The sequence below is a fragment of the Anolis carolinensis genome, chromosome 2 (assembly GCF_035594765.1).
Source record: "Anolis carolinensis isolate JA03-04 chromosome 2, rAnoCar3.1.pri, whole genome shotgun sequence".
Classification (NCBI taxonomy): domain Eukaryota; kingdom Metazoa; phylum Chordata; class Lepidosauria; order Squamata; family Dactyloidae; genus Anolis; species Anolis carolinensis.
In genome coordinates, this window is record NC_085842.1 from 108,641,814 (window position 1) to 108,665,005 (window position 23,192).

Consider the following 23,192-nt stretch of genomic DNA (forward strand, 5'->3'; position numbering starts at 1 on the left):
AGGACAGGTATTGACATATTTCTCCACATCCTTGCGGATCTTGGGCCACCAGAAATCTCGTAGAATCAAGTGCATGGTTTTAAAGAGTCCAAAATGCCCTGCTGGCTTACTGTCATGACACAGACGAAGTGCCTTTTCTCTGCCGGGGCCTGGAGGGATGTAAACATGATTCCTGTAGCACAGTAGCCCATCCTTAAGTGAGAAAGGGAAACGTAGTCCTTGGCGAATCTGTTCTTGAGCCCAGGCATCTGCCTACTGGCTGGCTCTAATTTCTTGAGCGCAAAGGGGTTCTGGGTTGGAAGGAGTTAGTTCAATTGGAGTGGATTTGGTGTTTCCCACTGTGAGCGTGGCAAAGTTCTTGGGCTGTAGCAATCGAGATTCGAAGGTCTCTCTGCGCCCTGCAGCATACTCGGGTTTCCGTGATAAAGCATCTGCCTGCTTGGTCTGAGCCGGGGTCACATAATGGATCTGGAAGTCAAAACGTTCAAAGAATAAAGCCCAGCGCTGTTGCCTTTGATTTAGCTTTCTTGCGGTCCTTAGGTGTTCCAAATTTCGATGATCAGTATGAACCTCAATGGGAAATTTGGCACCTTCTAACCAATGTCTCCAATTTTCAAAGGCTGCCTTTATGGCCAAAAGTTCTTTCTCCCAAATAGTGTAATTTCTCTCTGGGGCTGTTAGTTGACGGGAGTAATAGGCACAAGGATGAAGATGCTCTCCCACTGGTTGCATGAGTATAGCCCCAATTGCCACATCAGAGGCGTCAGCCTGCACAACAAAAGGGGTTTTAGGATCAGGGTGCTGAAGAATTGGCTGGGTCGTGAATAGCTTCTTTAGCTGCTGGAACCCTTTCTCTGCTTGCTCCGTCCAGCGGAAAGGCTGTTTCCCACGGATGCAGCTGGTGATTGGGTCAGACCAGCGAGCGAAGTCTGTGATGAATTTGCGGTAGTAGTTTGCGAACCCCAAGAAGCGTTGCACTTCCTTCTTGTTGGTTGGCGCCCGCCATTCCAATACTGCTGAGACCTTTGCCGGGTCCATGGAGAGCCCTAGAGGCGAGACGCGGTACCCCAGGAAGTCTACTTCTTGCAGATCAAAGGCGCATTTTTCTAACTTGGCATATAGTCCATGATCCCGCAATCGTTGTAGCACCATTCTGACGTGTTTCTCGTGCTCCGATTGTGATCTAGAAAACACCAAAAAATCGTCCAAGTATATGATCAAGAACCGATCTAGATAATCCTGGAAGATATCGTTGACAAAATGCTGGAATGTTGCGGGAGCTCCGGATAATCCGTAATTCATGACTAGGGACTCGAATAATCCGAATTTGGTCTGGAAGGCGGTTTTCCATTCATCCCCCTCCCTGATGCGAACTAGATTGTAAGCCCCCCGGAGATCCAGCTTGGTGTAAACCTTGGCCCCTCGAAGCTGGTCTAATAGGTCCGAGATCAAAGGCAGGGGGTAGCGGTTCCGCTTCGTGATATTATTCAATGCTCTATAGTCCACAACCAAGCGTAGGTCCCCTGACTTCTTTTTCACAAACATCACCGGGGAAGCAGCTGGGGATTGAGAGGGTCTGATGAATCCCTTGCGAAGATTTGACTCTATGAACTCCCTGAGAGCTTCTTGCTCTGGCTCCGTCAGGGAGTAGAGGTGTCCTCGCGGGATCGGGGCCCCCTCCACCAAGTCAATGGCACAGTCGTAGGGTCTATGTGGGGGTAGTTTCTCGGCTTCCTTTTCATTGAAAACGTCCCAGAAGTCTGAATATTTCTTGGGCAAGGTAATGATGGGTTCAGCGTCTGTGGCATGGCAGACCTTGGCTACTAGACAATGGTTTTGGCAATACTTTGAAGCAAACTGTAGTTCTCTGTTGGTCCAGGAGATGTTTGGGTCGTGGAGTGTCAGCCATGGAATTCCCAGAATCACAGGGAAGTGGGGCACCTCGGTAACGAAGAAGGAAATCTCTTCCATGTGTTCCCTTATCCACATTCTGGTGGGTTCAGTCCATTGGCTTACTGGACCCGTCTTTAGGGGACGACCATCTATAGCCTGCACCACCCGGGCATTCTTGAAATCATGATATTGTAATCCCAGAGAGTCAGCATACTCTCTATCGATGAAATTGTTTGTTGCTCCTGAGTCTATCATGGCATGGATCATGACGGGTCCTTTTTTCGCTGACCACAACGTGACCACTAGGAGAAATAGGACCCCGGTCTGCGGCTCTTGAGTGGGGTTTTTGACCGGGTTGGCGAGCCTTTCTACGCCCGGTCGCTGGCTTCCCCCGCCGGCTTGGCTCCAGCCGCCTCGGCCGTCTCCGGCTCCACGGAGGACGCCGCTGCCAGGCGGGCGGCGGGCTTCCTTTTGGCTGGACATTCTCTGGCGAGGTGGCCCCCATTCCCGCAGTACCAACACAAATTCAAACGTTGGCGGCGGGCCTTTTCGGCAACATCCAGTCTGGGGCGCACATTGCCCAACTGCATCGGTTCTTCCTCGCTTCCCATGGGGTTTGGGGCTGGCGGTGGGGATTTCCATACTGGTCGTGGCTGGATACTGGTAGAAGCGGGGGGTCTCACCCCGGCTCTTCCACTCTGACCTCGGAGCCACTGTTTTTTGTTGGCAAGCAGGACTTCGGCTCGTAGACAATGATTAATGAGTCTCTCAAGAGTCTCTGGAGGATCCACCTTAGAGATTTCTTCCTGCATCTCGAAGTTAAGGCCCTCACGAAACTGTCCTCTGAGGGCGATATCGTTCCAACCAGTGTTCTGAGCCAGCACCCGGAACTCGGCTATGTACCGGGACAACGGCCTGTCCCCTTGAAGGAGTTGCCGGAGTTTATGGCTGGCCGCCTCCTCGTTGTCCTCGATCCCCCAGGTCTTCCTAAGGTGGTTCAAGAAACTTTGCGCGGAGCTTAGGTGCGTGGAACCCGCATCAAACAGCGCCGTCGCCCAATTGGCCGCAGGCCCATCTAGGAGACTGTAAATCCACACCACTTTGACATCCTCGTGGGGAAATTCGGCTTGGCGGGCTTCTATGTACGCCTGGCACTGGCGACGGAAAACATGAACCTTGGAGGCTTCTCCAGTAAACTTGGTTGGAAGCGCTAGGGCAGGGAGGCGTGCTCCGCGTTCCTTCAAGCCCAGAATTTCACCCTCCTGTGTTCGGAGAGTATCTCGGATCCTGTCGAATGCTTCCTTGGATATGGTGTAGCTGAGTGGTTGGGCTTCCGCCCTGTAGAATGTTCCTGTAGACATTCTGGCCTTAGGTTAATTGGTGCTTAGGGTGGCGGAGTCAAACAGTCAGGACCCAGGCTGCAGAGCACCAATAACCATGCGCAGAGACCAGAATCTATCTAATATCTTTATTAAGGAATATATATAAAGTCAATAAAACAAGTGTAGAATATAGTTCAGAAGTAGACCTTTCAGGAAAGGTCAAATATAGTCCAGGAAAATAATGTCCAATATGTGATATTAGAGTCCAAAGTTATAATCCAATAACCGAAACACACACTTTGCCAAGCAAAGTGTGGGGAGAAGACAAGGTCCTTAAGTCCATAGAAACTTGGCAATTAGGCTGGAAGGCAAACTTGATACTTGGCTAGAACAAGACTTGAAACAAGGCAACAAGAGCAAAAACAAGATCCGTGGCAAACGCGGGACAAGGCAAGGTTGGAAACTTGATCTGGGAAACAGGGAACTGGAGTACGAAGTCTACACACGATCTCACTCCTCCAGCTGACGAATTGACTCCGCAAGGTTTCCCTTGCGGCAAACACCTAAATAGGGTCTCGTTTCCCGCCAGAAGAACACTTTCCCTGGAGAACTAGAAGTGAAACTCAACTTAGTCCAGATGCAAGACTCCTTAGAATTTCCCAAGGGAAGCAGACTTAATCAGCTAATTGTTTGGCTGCGATTCTGGCGCTCCGGCGATTCGCCTCCCTATTTCCTCTATCTCTATTATAATTGTCTCTTTGAGAAAACGGGGGAGAATTCTGCCCAAGGCTTGTTTGGCTGACTTCTTGAGGGCAAACATCCTCCAGGTGCAAGGGCTCCGTTTCTGACTGAATCGGTGGGAAACCCAAGTTTTCCTCTTCGTCTGTCACCATAGTACTAGGAATGGGACTACATGGCCCATGAGACATCACACCAATCTCATGTTTTGGAGAATTTGGAACTCTGGTTTATAATCCTGGTGTGTTTCCTTAACCCACAATTAATATCAATCTTAGCTTCGGGGGGTTATAACTTGATTCAAATGAACACAAGTTTTTTTTTCTAAAAGGAAATATAAACACATATACCATATTTATTTGAATCTAATGCTCATATTTTTTGGCTGAATTACATTTAATGAATTACATTAAAATTGAGATGCACATTAAATTCGATAGTGTGTTAGACTCATGCACCTAAACCCTGCTGTGCTGTTGGGGAAGAGATCTCATAGCATTGAGTCAGGGCAGTTAAAGTAGTGTGTCCAACTATAGTCATTCTTCAGTGTAGATACACCCTCAGACGGTCCAGTGAAAACCAGGAGTTTTTTTGTCTAGACCCAACATTTGACATTTTTACTCATAGGTCATATGCTCACATACTTTCTCTTCCTCCCTCCTCCAGCATGAATTTCTCCTTATCTTTTACCTGTTAGAATAAAAGGTTTGGTATTAGATTTAGAGTTATATTAACTATGGTTAAACAAATGAGCTTCTTTAGTCATGGTTTTCAAACCTATTTCAGACTATCAGTCTAGCACTTGGGAATGTGGACAGAGCCCCACATTCTCATCTCCCCATTAGCCTAGACAGACTCATCATCCTCAGTTTCTGGGCATGGATAGCTCTAGATGAGATGTGCCTGCTCAGGCCCTCCTGGTTTTCAGATGTGCACACATGTAAACACACCTCTCTTCCTCCTTCTTTTAGCAGCAGGTTTATAGGTAGTGTACCCTGAAAAATGTTTTTCCTGGTTGTCCAACTTGGTTGTGTTCCCTCTACTCAAGCAATTAGAAGGCACAATGATTGTAATGATGAAAACAGAGTATATAAAAACAATCATCCCCCCCATGCCAGAATATTGGTGTTGTGGATGCACAGAAGCTCTGCATCTGACCTTTATTTTTTGTACTAGAACTCAATAAATGGAAGGGAGAGTGTAATAAAATGTGCATTTCCATCTTTCTCTAGTTTGTTCTACTGACTCACTTTCCCGTTCTCTGTGCAATGTGGGTTATTAGTGGAACAGAAAAAATGTGGCTCCCAGTGTGATTTGTGTCACTGTGCAGATCTTTTACTGAAAACACAAACTCTGCTTTGCAGACATTTAATTTTCCAATTTCTCATTTTGCAGTGGGCTGCTGCAGTGGAGTGTTTCCCTTTTTTTTTCTTTTTTTCTTTTTGCAACCAAAAAAAAAAAACCAGACCCACTACAACTCTTTTGGGTTACAGGGCAGAAGGCTTTTGAAACTGAGAAAGATGTGTAGAAAACTAGACTTTAGCTGTCTGTGGTGATCTTTTGCCTCTGCCTGCAACAAGTGTGTGGTTTTGCCTACCATGACCCTGACCTCAGCCCCAACAGTAAGCACCAGCTATTCTTGCATGCAGTGATGGAAAAGCAAGGGGAAATAAGCTTATTGTTATTATTTAAAAGATTACCAGCCATGGAACATTCTGTAAGACTTTCAACAACTAAGGAAATGCCAGAGCGTCCATACCTGTATTAGTGTATCAAGTATGGCAGTGTCATACTTGAGAGAGGACAATTGTTACAGAAGTATGAGCACAATTAGTATTATGTAAGTATATAGCCCGACACAAAAGCCTGCTTTGTAAGGCAAACAGATCCCCCCCCCTTCTTTCTCCAGAAAGGAAAGGCTGAAGGTTGTAATTATCTTGTTTGCTGGTTCCTAGTTTTCTGCATTCTGTCCTTAAAATTATTAGAGAAATGTTTTAAGATGCACTTTAGAAAATGAAATCAATTGAAAATAAAGACATATCTCATTGTCATATTACTATACAGTATGAATGTGTTCTGAAATAAATAGTATTTCACTGGTACCCTCATCCCCCCCAACACACACAGACACAGACACACACTTTTTAAAATCATCTTAAATTTGTTTTTATGTGTATATATCCCTCCCAGTGTCAGATTCAAAATTAACTGAGGGCAAGAAACAAGCTCTATTGTTGTATTATTTATATTTACAGCCTTGCATTTCTCATTGCAGGTCTGAAAACAAAGTTTGGTCCCCTAATATTTTAGAAGATGGAAAGGCACAAGCATATCGGGTCAATGTAGAACCAGAATCCCAGGTATGTATCCTTCCTGTATCATACCTTTTTTTGCTATTTTATAAGATTACAAAAGAAAGTCACTTCATTTCACAATATAAAAATATATGATACATAATGCCAGATTTTGAAAAACAGCTACTTTTTACTGTATTTTGAAGTACTTTTCAATGTTCAATGTATATGACATCAATCCATTTGTTAGTTCCATTTAGAGTAAACCAGTTGAATCAATGGGACTTAGATAAGGCTTGACTTAGCAAATTTCCACTGATTTAGTGGCCTACTTTAGCTGAAACTAACAGCTGGGTTTGGGCCTTTATTTTTGCTGTATCTTTGACTTAATGTAGTTTCCAGAAAGTTTCATGCCCAAGAGAAGATTTTCAGAATTCTATATACACTGTTCTAATTTGGTGCTTGCTATTTAATTGGGCTTTTTAATATCTCCATACCATACACATGGACCCTGAGTCCTCTGTTACGTATCTATAGGAATATTTTTAGAATTCTGAAGAAACCAAGCGAAATTGTAGACTTTGAACAACATATTGACCCTCTTGTTTCTCGCACAATGTATATTATTTGGTTTGACAGCTGTGCTTTATTGATGTGCCAAAGGGCTGGTGTAAACATTTCATGGTTGTTGACATCTGAAGGAGCTTCATGTGGATGATTACAAACTCTCCACACAGTGGCAGGAATTTCACAACACAACCCCTTTGAGACATTCTAGGTGCTAGATTACAGGTGTGGCACAATGCACTTGCCATTCAGAGTTAGTTTCATTTGTTTTTGTGCCAAATTCCTGTGACTTAGTTGTATATTTTGGTAGATCAGGAAAAGCAGCACAGCATAAATGCTTCCGCAATGTCAGGAGAATAGCAGGTGAGAGTACTCTAAACCTATCCCCTTGCCTTTTGTTAGGCTGGATCTACACTGCCCTATATCCCAGGATCTGATCCCATATTATCTGCTTTGAACTGGATTATGTGAGGGTCATTCCATAAAGCCATAATAACCCTGAATATCAAGGCAAAAAAAATCCCACAATATCTTCTTTGAATTGGGTTATCTGAGTCCACACTGCCATATATTCCAGTTCAAAGCAGATAATGTGGAATTTTATCCAGATGTGTAGAAGGGGCCTGAGTCTACACTATAAGATAATCTGAGATAAGAAGATAACCTAGCATCAGACCCTGGGTTATAGGGCAGGTTAAATCCAGCCTTAGTTCATACATTGGGAGAATGGGGAGTTTCTTGCAGTTCATCTGCTATGTTCCTCGGGTTGAGGTAACAGTCTTGTTGGGAAAACATGAGAAGCGGTGGACCCAGAAAGGTGAACTGGCTAATATGGAATTGGTGAGCACAGCTATTCTGGATCAGGCTGCACTTCCTCTGAAGGAACAGATTCAGACTTTTGGCTTTGTTTCTGAACTAAACAGTGCTCCTGGATACTCAGGCAGCTGGCTGTTGTGTCCAGGAGTGGCCTGTTTTGACCACTTTGAGTGGCACCACATTATTGGGAAGTGGACATAGCTACAGTGATCCCTGTCTCAATAACCCCTAATTTAGTTTGGGTCAATTCACTCTACATACAAACCTGTCTTTGAGGAGCATTTGGCAATTTCAGTCATTACATTTTTTCCCCAGAAAGCCTGGTTTGTTCTTATAAATAAATTTTCTGGCATCAAACCCTGGGTGGTTTGATGCCAGAATATCTAAATACTTCCTCGTCCAATATTAACCTGCTTGCAATTTATGATCATGTTACATAACCCAGAACTAAGGGAAGTCACGTTGGTAGAAATGTAGAACAGGCTTTTTTCCCTGGCAGCATCCTGATTACACTGTGTAACAAAATGTGAAAAAAATGATGTTCCTGGTTATGTTATTCCTACTTAATTGTGTGATGCTTACTTTGAAAGGGGTTGTTATAGTCCAGAAACTTCATTTTTGTGGCTGCCACAAATTATACTGAAATGGTTGAGGATTGATGAGATATTCATAGAAAAACTATAGCAAAAAGTGCTACAAGATGTCCTGGAAGAAAATAAAGTTTTTGCAGTTTAATCAACTTTTTCCATGTTTTTATGATAGAATCAATTAGAAAATGATATTTATAAACCAGGAATAAAAATCATGTTACATAATGTTATTAAACTCCTTTCTTAAGGAAATTGACTTGATGTTTCTTAAGGAAATTGACTTGACCTGAAGTTTTTCTGAAAAAGAGGATTATTGACTGGAAATGAGACCAAATTAATCCATGCTTTATTTAAATTACAGTTAGGTAATCTTTCCAGCAATAGTCTTCCTCTCCCCAGTGGTTCAGTTAAGCTTTTCAAAGAGTCAGTTGCCACCATCTCAGTGCTGGAATAAGGAAGGAAAACCCTTTAAATTTTTCAAACAAGACCAGAAAAAAGCAAAAGAGGGTATCTCCTCCTCTCCTTAGGTTCACAGGCCTGAGGTTGCCCACATCCCACAACTATCATGAATGGTGTGAAAAAAGCAATTGAGACAAACAAACCTCCAAATTGGGAGAGATGCTACCATTAGAAAAGCCAGGCCTCTGATCACCACGGATCACAAAACAGAGATATGAGGCTTTCTAGTCATCTAACAGACATACAGTGTATTATTCGACCACTCTTCTTATTTAAACACTTTTAAGATTAAAGAATACAACATAAAAGCAATTCAATAATGCAAAATGGATATGACACCAGTACAAAATTGTGGGGTGCTTATTCTGTTTTTTCTCCACTCTTCTAAATTTCTTCTTTAGTAGAGCTTTAGTAGAAGATCAAAGCACACAAACAGCATTTTCACATAGCCTTCTTCTGAATCGAATAAAACTGGAGGGCAAGCAATTAAAAGGGAATAGTTGGAGTTAGTGGATGAATCTTATGGTTGTTAAGGATCAGATTTTACATAATGCTATTGTCATTTGAAAAACAAATTGTGAAAGACACTGAATTACATGCTTATTTATGTTTCAGTTTCCTCTTGGCCTTTTTTCTAATCTGTATTTTTGACTTCATATGGTGGGCTTGCAGTGAATCTGAAGTCTATAAAGAGAAATAAGTAATAGGAACTGGTCTGCATTGAAAAATCCTATCGTTCAAATATTTTCATCACCTGGATTTGAGTCACAGACCTGGAAAAACTGCTCATAACTGGGAGCAGTGTACAGTGAAGAGTGGCCCATATCAGTTTCTTGTGGTTTTGGCCATTTATGCCTTTTTTCTTTCTTTTTTTACATTTTAAAGTAAAATTCTCAGATTTCCTCAATTAAAGAAATCTCTCATTTTGGTCCTAACATTAGTCATATTAACCAAAACATTGTTGGGTAATCTCAATTAAAGTAGAACATTGGAATCAGTTTTTTTGAATGGTGAGTCAATATGGAAGTCAATTTAATTGACTCAATGACTTCACCCTAGTTGAAGCTAACAATGGGATTAAGGCCAGTATGAATAATCTCATATGAGAAGTCATATTATGTTTACCTGAGGATTCTGTCAGACCTATGACAACAACTTCTATAGTTGGATAAAGTGTATCCAAGAATACAGAAGGATTTGCAGATGTAATCTCAGAGCCACTGTTGACCATCTGTGCAAATTCTTGAAGATCTCAAAGGACTGAAGGAGGGGGAATGTTCTTCCCATTTTCAATCCTCATGGCAGATGGGAATAAATTTTATTCCCACATTATGTGTGTTGACTCAGCACATGAAGATGGGAGATTGTGAACACTACCCCATACATCTCTTGTGCTGCCATTCTCCCCATGTGAAGAACAATATGTCTGAATAGGAAAGGTTTCTCCTATGTGTGGATATTCTTCATGTAACTGGGAATCAAAAAAGTATCAGGGTCCTCAATCACGTGGAAAGTGTAGTCATGCAGCAATCTCTCTTATTCAGGTTCATTGCTCTCTATGTGAGGAAAACCAACTGAAGCAGAGGTGGAGATGAATGGGGCCACTGTGTTTATCTTATAATATGTTGATTTAACCTTTGTACATAATGATCAATTAAAGCTATAATGCCAGTTCAGTGCTGTAATGGGCCATTTATAGTCCTGGCAGTATCTTTTAAAAATTAGTTGCAGAATTGACTAGCCAAAATTGTACCATTTGGTCTCAATGTAGAATCATTATTCTTACTATTTTAAGATATATTTCCTCCCTTGGAAATGCTACAAACATCTGTTAGCTTTACTTTAGGAAGCATTTTGAAAAGGTTTGCTTATGTTACACAAAAGTTTCATGAAACTACAGTTACGTATTCAGTAGTATTTCACTAGGTTCAGCAGTGGTACAACCATAAGATCAAAGTCTAAGTGAAAACTAACTGACAGTGATTTTTGAATAATAGCAAGTAAGTAATAAGACATGGCTCATTGAAGTTGTGTAGATTAATCAGTATTGCATAAACAATGAGATCACACACACTGTAACCTAGGTTAATCGGCCAATAAAAGAAGCTGCCCTGGAGTGTAATAAATTTCCTCTAAAGCATCCAGCCAAACTAACATTTTAGGCTAAAATGTGGGTTGTTTGGGGCTGACCAGGGTTTTATTGCATTCGGATGCAATAATGGTATATTAGGAATATACATGAAGACAAAATTACCTGGTTCTGCACCTGGGAACCTCAAATATCCCAAGACCTACTTACTAGTTACTCATGTATTTTTCATTTCTTGTATTTCTGCACCTGAAGCAGCAGATACTGCTCATCGTAATGCTGCCAGATCATAAAATCCTCACATTAGGTTACCGGGGGGGGGGGGGGGGTGATATTTATCATGGTGCCTCTTAGTAATCACTGTATTTCCTTTCAAGTGTCCATACACCAACTTTTTAATTGCATACTGTTGAACCCTTACAGGTGTTATTGACAAGTCGACAAATCAATTATTGTCCAGCTCTCTTTTATCCCCACCTTTCTTTCTTTTTTCCTTCATCTTTTGTGGTTTTAATTGCAAAATGTACAAAGACTACTAAATCAACCAAAGTCTTGTATTAAAAGGTGCAGCTGTGTTAGTCTGGAATATCATGATGCAACGTTTGCTTACCTCCAGTCTTCAGGGACCTCATTTGTTCCCCAAGAGTTGCATATGTCTTCAGTATGGAGATGTAAATTCACTTAAAGTACAATGGGTGTGTCACTAATATGCAATGTCTTTGATTCTCCAGTTTCTGTTTGGGTTTTTTTTTAATAAATAAAAAGCTTTACCTATGAAAAGAGAAGGGATGATCCAGCCACAAGTAAACAGCTCAGTTTGTGTTTATTTGTTATTTTTTTAAACTGCAGAGACATTTTAGGCTGATTTTTCCTCCCTCCCTTCTTTCTCTGAAGGAAAGGCAGTTTAAAGTAAAGGTAAAGGTTTTAACAGTGAGAACAGACCACAGAACAACAGACTGGTTCAAGATTGGGAAAGGAGTATGGCTGGGCTGTATAATTTCACCCTACCTATTCAACTTGTATGCAGAATACATCATGCGACGTGTGGGGCTTGATGAATCCAAGGCTGGAGTTAAAATCGCTGGAAGAAACATTCTTAGATATGTAAATGATACTACTCTGATGGCTGAAATAGAGGAGGAGCTGAGGAGCCTTATAAACAAGGTGAAAGAAGGAAGTGCAAAAGCTGGGTTGCAGTTAAACATCAAGAAAACCAAGATCATGGCAACCAGACAGACTGATAACTGGCAGATTGAGGGAGAAAACGTGGAGGCAGTGACAGACTTGTATTTCTAGGTGCGAAGATCACTGCAGACGCAGACTGCAGCCAGGAAATCAGAAGAAGTTTACTTCTTGGGAGGAGAGCAATGGCCAATCTTGATAAAATAGTGAAGACATCACACTGGCAACAAAGGTCCACATAGTCAAAGCAATGGTATTCCCCATAGTAACCTATGGATGCAAAAGCTGGACCATAAGGAAGGCTGAACGAAGGAAGATAGACGCTTTTGAACTTTGGTGCTGGAGGAAAATCTTGAGAGTGCCTTGGACTGCAAGAAGATCTAACCAGTCCATACTCCAGGAAATAATGCCTGACTCACTGGAGGGAAGGATATTAGAAACAAAGATGAAGTACTTTGGCAACATCATGAGAAGACATGAAAGCTTGGAGAAGATAATGATGCTGGGGGAAAAGGAAGGAAAAAGGAAGAAGAGCCGGCCAAGGGCAAGATGGATGGATGGTATCCTTGGAGTGACTGGCTTGACCTTGAAGGAGCTGGGGGTGGCGAAGGCGTGGACTGGTCCATGAGGTCACGAAGAGTCGAAAGCAACTGAACAAATAAACAACAACAAAAGTTTTCCCCTGACATTAAGTCTAGTTGTGTTCAACTCTGTGGGTTGGTGCTCATCTCTATTTCTAAGCCTAGAGCTAGCGTTGTCCGTAGACGCCTCCTAGGTCATGTGGCCAACATGACTGTATGGAGCTCTGTTACCTTCCTGCTGGAGCGATACCTATTGATCTACTCACATGTTCATGTTTTCGAACTGCTAGGTTGTCAGAAACTGGGGCTAATAGTGGGAGTCACCCTGATCCCCAGATTCGGATCACCAACCTTTCAATCGACAAGTTCAGCATCTCAGCGGTTTAACCCACTGCACCACCAGGGGCAGTTTAGAAACTATAAAATGGAGGTCTTTGAAGCTCCACTCTTCTCTACTTTCCCCTTCCTCTGAGGCAAAGCAGTTTTAAAAACCTGAAATGGAGGTCTCTGTGACTCAGATATTTCTTGCTGTTTCCTTCCTCCAAAGAACTTAATTCCAAGTTTTGTAAACTGCTTCGAAAGAAGGAGGGAGGAGAGAGTGGAGCTTCATAGAGAGGGAAAAAGGGAAAATCAGCCTCAAATGGGAGTGCAACTATTATGCAATGAAAACAAAAATACAATTTTTGCCACCCAAGAAATGGAAGTGCAACTATCATGTGGTGGTGACTATTATGCAATGAAATACACTCAGTACTTGTCAGTTCTTCATTTCTTCATGGCCAGAATCACTGAGTTGCATGTTTCTGGAACATGGCCATACAGCCCGGAAAACTCACAGCAGCCCGAAGAATTTCCTGCTCGCTTGTTCTTTTTATGACATAGCCATTTCCTCCACCCACAACTGTATTATTTTTATCCTTTTCCAAACTTGAGTTCATTAATATTTTTCCAAACCTTAGCAATGTGAATAGTCATGTTGTTAATTATGTGGCATCTATTTTAAGATAACTGTCTCCAAAGATTTCTGAAGTGTTCCTATTTACCTGCTTTGCATTATAACCACCCACCATTTTCATTCATTCTATTTCCATTTGCTCTTGAAGAGCTGCCATTGACTGCTTTTTTGCTTTGTTTAGAGTTTGGCTTCAGTACATCAACATGTGGAATCTGATTACAGCTTGAGAGGGCTGGTGAGGTTGCACAGCAGTTGCTTCAGTTTTCCTATGAGTCCTAAAAGACTAAACTAAGAAGAACAAAGTAGCTTCTCAACTCAGTCTTTTAGGACTCATAGCAAAAGTCACTTAGTCATCCATCCTGTCCTCCTACCTAATATGTAATAATGTAACTTAGGTATTTAGAATTTTTTGAAGCACTATACTACTGTTACAATTAGTTTTCCTATGTGTTTTATATGCTCATTTAAAAAATAAATCTCCATGCCAAAGCCATATCGCTGTAGTATAAATAATGCCACATGCCAATAAAAAGGATATTTGTTATTACAAATTCCTCCATGCTTTGTCTCATATAGAGTTTTAGTCAAAATAATTCCATATGGTGTTAATGAAAGAATGGGATGTTTGGTTTCTTGACCACTTGCATATGGCCAGATTTGACAGCTTGCTGGCACAGCAGATATTGGAAACTCGTGTTTCAGACTGTGAGGTCAGGCTCTGCTCTTGTTAATTGACAGTAGTTGCAGAGTCCTGATTATTAGGGGGGGGGGGGGGAGAGAGAGAGAGAGAGAGAGAGAGAAAGAGAAAGAGAGAGAGAGAAAGGTCTAGTGCAAACCAGGCCTTGGCAGCTTCCCGAAAATCCACAAGGCTGAAACTGTTTGACAATACGCGGCTAAACATTTCACAGTAAAGTAATTAGAATGATAGTAAACAGCGCCTTTTGTTTTTTTGTTTTGATGAATTCAGCCTTAGGCTTTCTGCGGTCAGAGATCCATGATCATACATAGAGAAAGTTCTTGATTACAGCTTTAGCAGGAAGCCCCCCAAAACAGTGTATGGAGCTTAGATGTACTTCCATAAAACCCACATCACTTTGAATTCCTGTTGGAATAACAATGGTCTTTTGTTGACTGGATTAACAACCAGGCCACCCACAAGTGTAGAGTCTTTCATTTGCCCTTTTGAATTTATACATGACAGTAATTATACCATTAGTGTCATTCAAAAGTCTAACATATCATTTAGCCTTGTTTCCTTCGCATTGCACAAAATTCCTTTAATGGAAACGCAACCAAAACATAATTTATTTTTCATCCATATCACACCTGTATTTTAACACAACATCAAGAGGGAATAATTTTTAATTCTGAAATAATATGTTAAATAATGCTTTCAAGCCCAATATTCTTAAGGTAGAAGCTAAGAAATTAACAAGTTGTAAGGGAGCTGTGATGTTCTCTAGGAGATATGGCAAAACTGTTTTAAAAACAAATTCCAGTTTCACTTATAAAAACCTAGCAAGCCCAATTATTCTTGAATTTGAAATGAAAACAAGCACTTACAGTGCTACATCAGGAGGCTTATTTACTCTAACATCTGTTCCATTCTGCTTTGCTAAGCATAATTGGTTACATATGTGGCTAACATTTTTTTAAAAGCAAGGCTTTAAATATATCATTAGTTTTACAATATTCCTCATAAAACCTTGAGGGCTGACTATCTGGAAACTTGTGTGGCCACTTGCAATTGTTGTGCCGATTCAGTTTCTTTCCGGACAACATGATGAGGCTGTTCTGTGAAAACTTCACACAGTTGCGCAATGGGTTAAACCCATGTGCCGGCTGAATTGCTGACCTGAAGGTTGGGTTGCTGACCTGAAGGTAGCTGGATTGAATCCGTAAGATGGGATGAGCTCCCTTCTGTCTGCTCTAGCCTGTGGGGACATGAAAGAAGCCTCCTGGGCGTCCCCTGGACAACATCTCTGTAGACAGCCACTTCTCTCACGCCAGAAGCAACTTGCAGTATGTTCTCAAGTCACTTCTGACATGATAAAAAAAACACATATAATAGAATACACAGACAAATTCTGTCTATGCTGCTGAAAAATCATCCTTAATATGGATAAGTGGTAGTGTAATAAAAGCAGGTTCCTTTGCATGACCTTTTGCAATACAGTTCTCCAATCCAAAAACATATACAGAAATAGGCATATTAGGGGAAGTGAGCAAACCAAAACGCATACTAATGGAAATCCCTTGAAAAAAAGTCATATATTCAGGAACATGGGTACAAGGATATATTAGGAATTATGCACATGAAAACTTGACAGATTTCCTCATCTCTCAGATGACCCTCGGGAAATGTAAGGCTAGATCAGCAACCTACAGAAAAATCTCTCCTTGTTAGTCTGCATGAAATTTCTTTAAAAATTTTATGCCCTTCTTTATATGAAATAATGTTCATTTTCTAAGATTAACCATTTCCTCACCCCTCAAACAACCCAGAAAACAAAGGAAACCCCACAAAGAAATATAAATTAAGGTGAAACTCTAATAACAGTAGCAATAAGCCTTTATCAGAGCTATGAAATATCAAGAAGGCATAAAAGTTCCAACCAAGTAACTGGGGTGTATTGGAAACTGTGAAAGTTGTCATTACGCTTTTGAGAAAATGAAGGATGACACAACACCTTGGAACTATTTTAGATTCCTCATCACACAGGAACAGCAGCTCTGTTTGAAGGCTGATTTTATTGTAGAAACATGCAAAAGCCTAACGGCTACTCTTATGCAAATCAGCTATGAATAGAAGGAATTTGTTCAGTGTTTTTCCCTTCCCACAATTCAGTGGCATTACTATTCTGGAGACATCTAATTTCTGCAGATCAAATTGCTGAGTAAAAAAATGGCATCCTAACGGTGTAACGGCATCAATTGCCACTTGTAAGCCGCCCTGAGTCCCCTTGGGTGAGAAGGGCGGGGTATAAATAATTGAAATAAATAAATAAATAAAACCATGATAGATTAGAAATGCTCCTTAGAAATGATAAAACATGCAAATGATTCTGCTTATTCTAAAAATAAAGAAGAGAGTGTGCTAGTGTGTTATTCATGCTGAAACTAGAAAAAAAACACTATCCAAGCTCCACTAAAGTAGATGAACCCATTGGGATTACTGGAAAATTGTATCTGTTGTTTATGATTCTTGTACCAGAGATTGTATATCATTATTTTACTACATCGAGCATTACATTGTTACTTGCATATACAGGTTGAGTCTCCTTTTGGATTTTAGATTTGGGGGAGGGTGTTTATAGTTGCATATACATAGTGAATGGGGGGTGGGGAGGGGGGCTAGTCACATATTCCAAATCATCTGAGTTTTTATCAAGAGGAGAAAACAGAAGAGGAGAAATTGGCAGAAGACTCTACTAAAACAAGGAATCTGTAAAAAGCAAACTTATCGGACACTTGTCTGGCTCTCAGCATACCATACTTTCTGCCCATTTAGAAAAGTTGCCATGAAGGATGAGTAAAGTTCTCCCACTGCCCTCCCCCCTGAGTCTTTTCATTCTTTCTGGGCTGGATACAGGTGACAGCTAATGAGGCTGCTCCATGTTCATCTTTGTGGGCTATTTCCAGGGTGCTCCCCAAACTGAGTGCTGCTATTGATAGGTCCTGGGTGTGTGACTAAGCCCCTTTCCCCAAAGGCAAAAGGGGTCAGCTGACAGTCTCTAGTTTTGGAGTATTTCATATTTCCAGATAATGGAAAGCCAACCTTTATCATAGATAGATATGTAGTTGAAGTGAAGAGGAAAGTATTCCTAAAACAGATTCTGTTGTCTCCTTTGCAGTTTTGGGACAGAGATCATGATAGTGCTTGGTACACTACAGTAATACCCCAGAAGACTGGAGTATCCCTAAAGGGCATGTCTACATCTTCCAAGAAAGAAGAGAGTAAGCCCTTTCTTTGTGGGCTTGGTGACAGTGACATTACAAGCAGCTTGATTTCCTGATCCCAATGAATCAGATTATTCCCTGACCAACACAATGATATTTGACCATACTTAATTATCAGCTGTTCAGTTCTGTTAAATCAAAAGCTTGGTTTGAAGTGAGAAGCAAAATAAAATAAGGATTGGACAGCTGAATCTCATGGAACTTGGATTTTCAGTTATGCAACTATAATAACTCTGAATTTCCATTATATACCAAATTATGGTTATGTAATAGTTTCCCTTTAGTCAGCCAACTTAATGTCAAATAACCATCACAATTAAGAATAGTTAAACTGGGAAGTGTATACTTTAGAAAGGTTGCATTCTGATTCAGTTTCTTTAACCTGATTAGTCTTGTGTTAATGCAAAAACACACTGTGTATAGACTGAGATGTGTGCATTATAGATTAATTTCAAGAATGTATTGAGTTTGTCTCCTAGCAGGGTATCATGCAGCCCTCCAAATGTTGTTGGACTAATCTGACCATTGCGTATGTTGACTAAGCTGCTGCTATTTGCAGTTTGACAGCACTCGTTCTTATCTCTACCTTATAGGATATTTAAAAGTATCATAAATCAGTTTTTGAACATAGCAGTTATTGGTGTAAATATTGGAGTATGGTATAAATAGCAAAGATACCCCAGTCATGTTTTCTCCTTTGTTCAACTCTCATATTTGAAGAGATCAAATGTATGGATAAATAATCAGCTTTTCATTAAACTGCATAATTAGAAGCTTTTAGTCACTGAATGTGCAATTTCTAAGAGGTGACATGTCTATGATATATCAGGTTCTTTCTTTTACAATATTTCTAGCAACAGAATATGTAGAAGATTCCCATGTTTCTCAGAAAAAAAATAAAGTCAGGATGATATTAACTGTTTTAACTATTATGACATGAGCAAGTAAAGTTCAGAAGAATAAAGTACTCATACAAAAATCATGAGGCCTTTAGTTTTGCCATATTTTCCCTATGTGGGTAATGCTCAAAAGAGACATGATGATGATGACATTGGTTAATAATTTCCCCCTATATAGTCATTCCCTGTGGATAAATCACTCTGCAGTTGGTTTTCCCATTTTAATTTAGTTCCATTTGCAACCAAGCAACCAGTGATAGGCACAATCACAGAGCCTTGCTTCCCCTTCAAGAAAAATGACTGGTCAACGTGACATAAACAATTGTTTATTATGTGGCATTAAATCATTTGGAAAATATAGTCAAGACTGGAGACCTGACTATTAGCAGTTTGTGTGTATGTCTCTTCAAGTCTCCTGGCAACTTATGGTATCTCCATAAAATGTTCCCATAAAATGTTTCATAAGCATGGCCATCAAAATATTGGTTATGCAACTCTAAAATATTAGAAATGTATATATTAAATATGTACATAGTTGCAGGGTTAGGGTTGTAAATACATAGCCTCCACAGTTGCACACAGCAATCTGTTAGGATTTTCAGTAAATACTGTGTACTGTACCTCACAGAGGCAGGAAAAAATTTAAAAAATGTTAAGTGTAAACAGAGATTTTTATGTTTGTAACAAGACAAATAGCAAGTCAGCAAATTACTTCTTAATGTTATTAGTATTTTTGCAGAATAAGATACAGTTGCATGAAACACATAATAAGGCCTTATACTACAATATGAAATTAGATATATGTACATGGTATCAACCTGTACAAAAAGTCCTTACAGAACTGAAGGGCTAGACAAAACTACAGTTAGGTGGATCTGTAATTGGCTAACCGAACGAACCCAAAGGGGTGCTCACTAATGTGTCGTCTTCATCTTGGAAAGGAGTGACAACTGGAGTGCCGCAGGGTTGCATACTGGGCCCGGTTCTGTTCAACATCATTATTAATGACTTAGACAAAGGGTTAGAAGGCACGATCATCAAGTTTGTAGATGACACCAAACCGGGAGAGATAGCCAACACTCCAGAAGACAAGAGCAGACTTCAAAACGATCTTAACAGACTAGAGAGATGGGCCGAAAGTAACAAAATAAAGTTCAACAGGGACAAATGCAAGATCATAGAATCATAGAATAGAAGAGTTGGAAGAGACCTCATGGGCCATCCAGTCCAACCCCCTGCTAAGAAGCAGGAAATCGCATTCAAAGCACCCCCGACAGATGGCCATCCAGCCTCTGTTTAAAAGCCTCCAAAGAAGGAGCCTCCACCACAGTCCGGGGGAGAGAGTTCCACTGTCGAACAGCTCTCACAGTGAGGAAGTTCTTCCTGATGTTCAGGTGGAATCCCCTTTCCACCCACAAAGTGGATACTCCACTTTGGCAGAAAAAAAATGAAATGCAAGGATACAGAATGGGGGACGCCTGGCTCGACAGCAGTACGTGTGAAAAAGATCTTAGAGTCCTTGTGGACAACAAGTTAAACGTGAGCCAACAATGTGATGCGGCTGCTAAAAAAGCCATTGGGATTTTGGCCTTCATCAATAGGAGTATAGTGTCTAGATCCAGGGAAGTCAATCTGCCCCTCTATTCTGCCTTGGTCCGACCACACCTGGAATCACACTGTGTCCAATTCTGGGCATCGCAATTGAAAGGAGATGTTGACAAGCTGGAAAGTGTTCAGAGGAGGGCAACTAGAATGATCAAGGGTCTGGAAAACAATCCCTCTGAGGAGCGGCTTAAAGAGCTGGGCATGTTTAACCTGCAGAAGAGAAGGCTGAGAGGAGACATGATAGCCATGTACAAATATGTGAGGGCAAGTCATAGGGAGGAGGGAGCAAGCTTGTTTTCTGCTGCCCTGCAGACTAGGACGCGAAACAATGGCTTCAAACTACAGGAAAGGAGATTCCACCTGAACATCAGGAAGAACTTCCTCACTGAGAGCTGTTTGGCACTGGAACTCTCTGCCCTGGAGTGCAGTGGAGGCTCCTTCTTTGGAGGCTTTTAAGCAGAGGCTGGATGACCATCTGTCGGGGGTGCTTTGAATGCGATTTCCTGCTTCTTGGCAGGGGGTTGGACTGGATGGCCCATGAGGTCTCTTCCAGCTCTATGATTCTATGATTCTATGAAACTTAAATATACAGAGCTAGATACAAGGGATATAAGGTGCTAAAAGTCTGAAACCAAAACTGAACCCCAGCAAGTATTAGTTGCCATTGAAAAGGTGATGAAAGGAAATAGAATCATCTGTTGAAATAGGACTTTGTGGGAATCCACTTTAGGAAGCGAAAGAGGGATTGCTTTACCACTAGTCTTCATCTACATCTAAAAATGCCTTCTCATGATACTGGTTGCAGCCAACAAGTATAAATGGATGCCACCATTTGAAAGACAGGAAGATTTTGAAGCCTTCAGGTGACATGAAAATTGCCTTGAAGACAAAAAGATCTGTTGGTAAATAGATGTTGAAAGTACAGCCATGAAACAGCTACTGTTTTGCTTTTTGCTATTTGTTTTCAGTATGACTTGGCATGTCATGTTCCTGGAAAGGATAACCAGACAGTGTTTGCAAGGCATGCAGTATTTGGCAGGACACCATGCATTTAGAAGCTAACACACTACAGATTGGCCTGGATTTCATAGTGTTGTTCTGACATTTCCACCTTCTGTTCCAGATGTAAGAGATGCCTGCAAATGGGTAATCAATTGTTGAGGTTATTGTGGAAGAAACAGCCCTATCATTATGTATGAAAATGAACATTTTTCATACATTTTATGTCTGAGGCCAAGAAATGCTTGCCTTTTCAACATAGTTGTGAAAACCAAATCATTTTACTTCTGTGTTCAGTAAAATTGTTAGGATATGGAGAGCTTTATTCTGATGTGGCATTAGGGGTTGTGCAATACCAATCAGAATGTAGAAGGATGGGTGCTTGTTTTGTAATTTGTACATATATAATATGATTGAGGATGGCATTTAATTTCGTCGTATGATGTGCAAAAAGAACAGAGTTATTCTATTCTATTCTATTTAGTCTCTCCCCCAAAGCTTGCTCTGTAGACCTAGTTCCATAAATACATTTTTTGTTATTTTTCTTCTGCATTGGCAAACATGTTGATAAAATAATCTTAATAAACTAAGAGAAACATTAATTCTCTGCCCACATACTTCATCTGCTTGTGGCCCTTCCCTTCTCCCATTTCAGCATGCCACAGCCTAGAAAGCCTCCATTTCACAAGCCAGATTTTCAGGCACAATTTAACCTTGTTAAATCTAGTTTTTTTATGGCAATCAGACTATCCCAATTTGCATATAACAGAAAGCTGTTTAACAAGATGTTTTTTTCAGGGCTACATATATAATATGACAAAGCTTTTAGCACAAAAAGTACATATAAGGTATCTTACAATTTAAATATTTCAACAGAAGTTTGAAAGCAATATCAGAAAAATTCATGTTTGAGAATCAGAGATTATAATATACTAATGTTAAAATACAAGAACAAAAACACCTTAATGGCTAACCTAAACTTAAATTAAGTTTAAGTCTGTCCAACATCCTAAAAAGGATAGTTCCATTTTGGACATCACTCCAGAAAAGGTCATATACTATAATTCAACCAACCAAGTCTCTCTTAATGATGCAATATACATCATAGTCTCTAGTGTAAATCTTAAATTATGGGCAGGTTCACATGAGAGAAAATGGTATTTCAAATATCCTGGGCCTAGCTTGTTTTATTTCAAGCAGGGGGGTGGGAACTAGAAGTCAGGACATCTGATATGTTATATGCTGTATCAGGAAGCAATCCATTCACCACGCTTTGCCGTGATACATCCAGATCACCCAGAAAAATGCCTCTAAGTATAGGATTGCTTAGGAAGTACAATTCAGAGTACATCCCAATAAGTCCAATAAATGTACCAGATTTGCTTAAAGCAAAAGTGAAAAACTGTAACATTCCAGGTGGTAAACTAAATATCTTAGCTCTTCCAACTGAAACCATAGCTACAAACACCTTTACTGTAGTGAAGAATTTGATATACTTTAATTATTAAGACTTCGGAGAAAAGAGAACCACAACTGAAACTATGCCTTTTGATGGATCAAGCACTTGCTTGAAAACTTTGCATATCTTTGACCAATACTGTAGTCACTATTCTTCAGATAGCATGTTCCCAACAGAAATGAATCTAAATATAGTTTGAAAATATGTCAAGCTTAATCTTCAGACACCCAAGATGCCAACAGCTAGACATGAAAGAACCTGTCCCATTTTATTGTATTTCATCTATTTGCCATGAATGTGCACATCTAAGGAAAATCTTTTTAATAACAAACAATTGGAACGCTTTCAAAAATAAAGAGTGTAATAAAATTGTTTGGCAAAAAGTGTTACTATAAGAAACATTACTTTTCTCTTCAACATTCAGGATCTCAGTTCACCTATATATTGCTATGTAGAATGTACCCATTTTCAGGAAGTATTATCTGGTTCAGTTCTACAAACTCATCATAGAAACTTGCTTGTATGATTAAAATTATCCAAGACATATGGGAAGTGACTCCATACAAATGGCTTATTAACTGGAGCTATGTTCATATAGTTGCTTTTCATTGTTCATTGACACATTATATCACTACTTGGACATAAGATGAAATGATTTCTATTAACAAACTTCTGGGTTTAAGGCATCACATTTGGTTTTAAACTAACTACAGTTCTGGATGATACCCAAACTCCAGAGACCAGGGCTAGTTTGAATCATGTTGAAGAAAAGCAAGCCAGAATC

At 40.4% G+C, this 23,192-nt stretch overlaps 1 protein-coding gene across 1 annotated transcript in view; it reads left to right on the forward strand.

The window, feature by feature from the left end:
• The window catches only part of pdlim4 (PDZ and LIM domain 4), a 78,897-nt gene that overhangs the window by 37,247 nt on the left and 18,458 nt on the right, over nucleotides 1-23,192 (forward strand). The window contains exon 3 of the mRNA XM_003217391.4: nucleotides 6,229-6,313. Within this exon, the coding sequence (XP_003217439.2) occupies nucleotides 6,229-6,313 (85 nt within the window). The remainder of the gene's footprint in view (nucleotides 1-6,228; nucleotides 6,314-23,192) is intronic.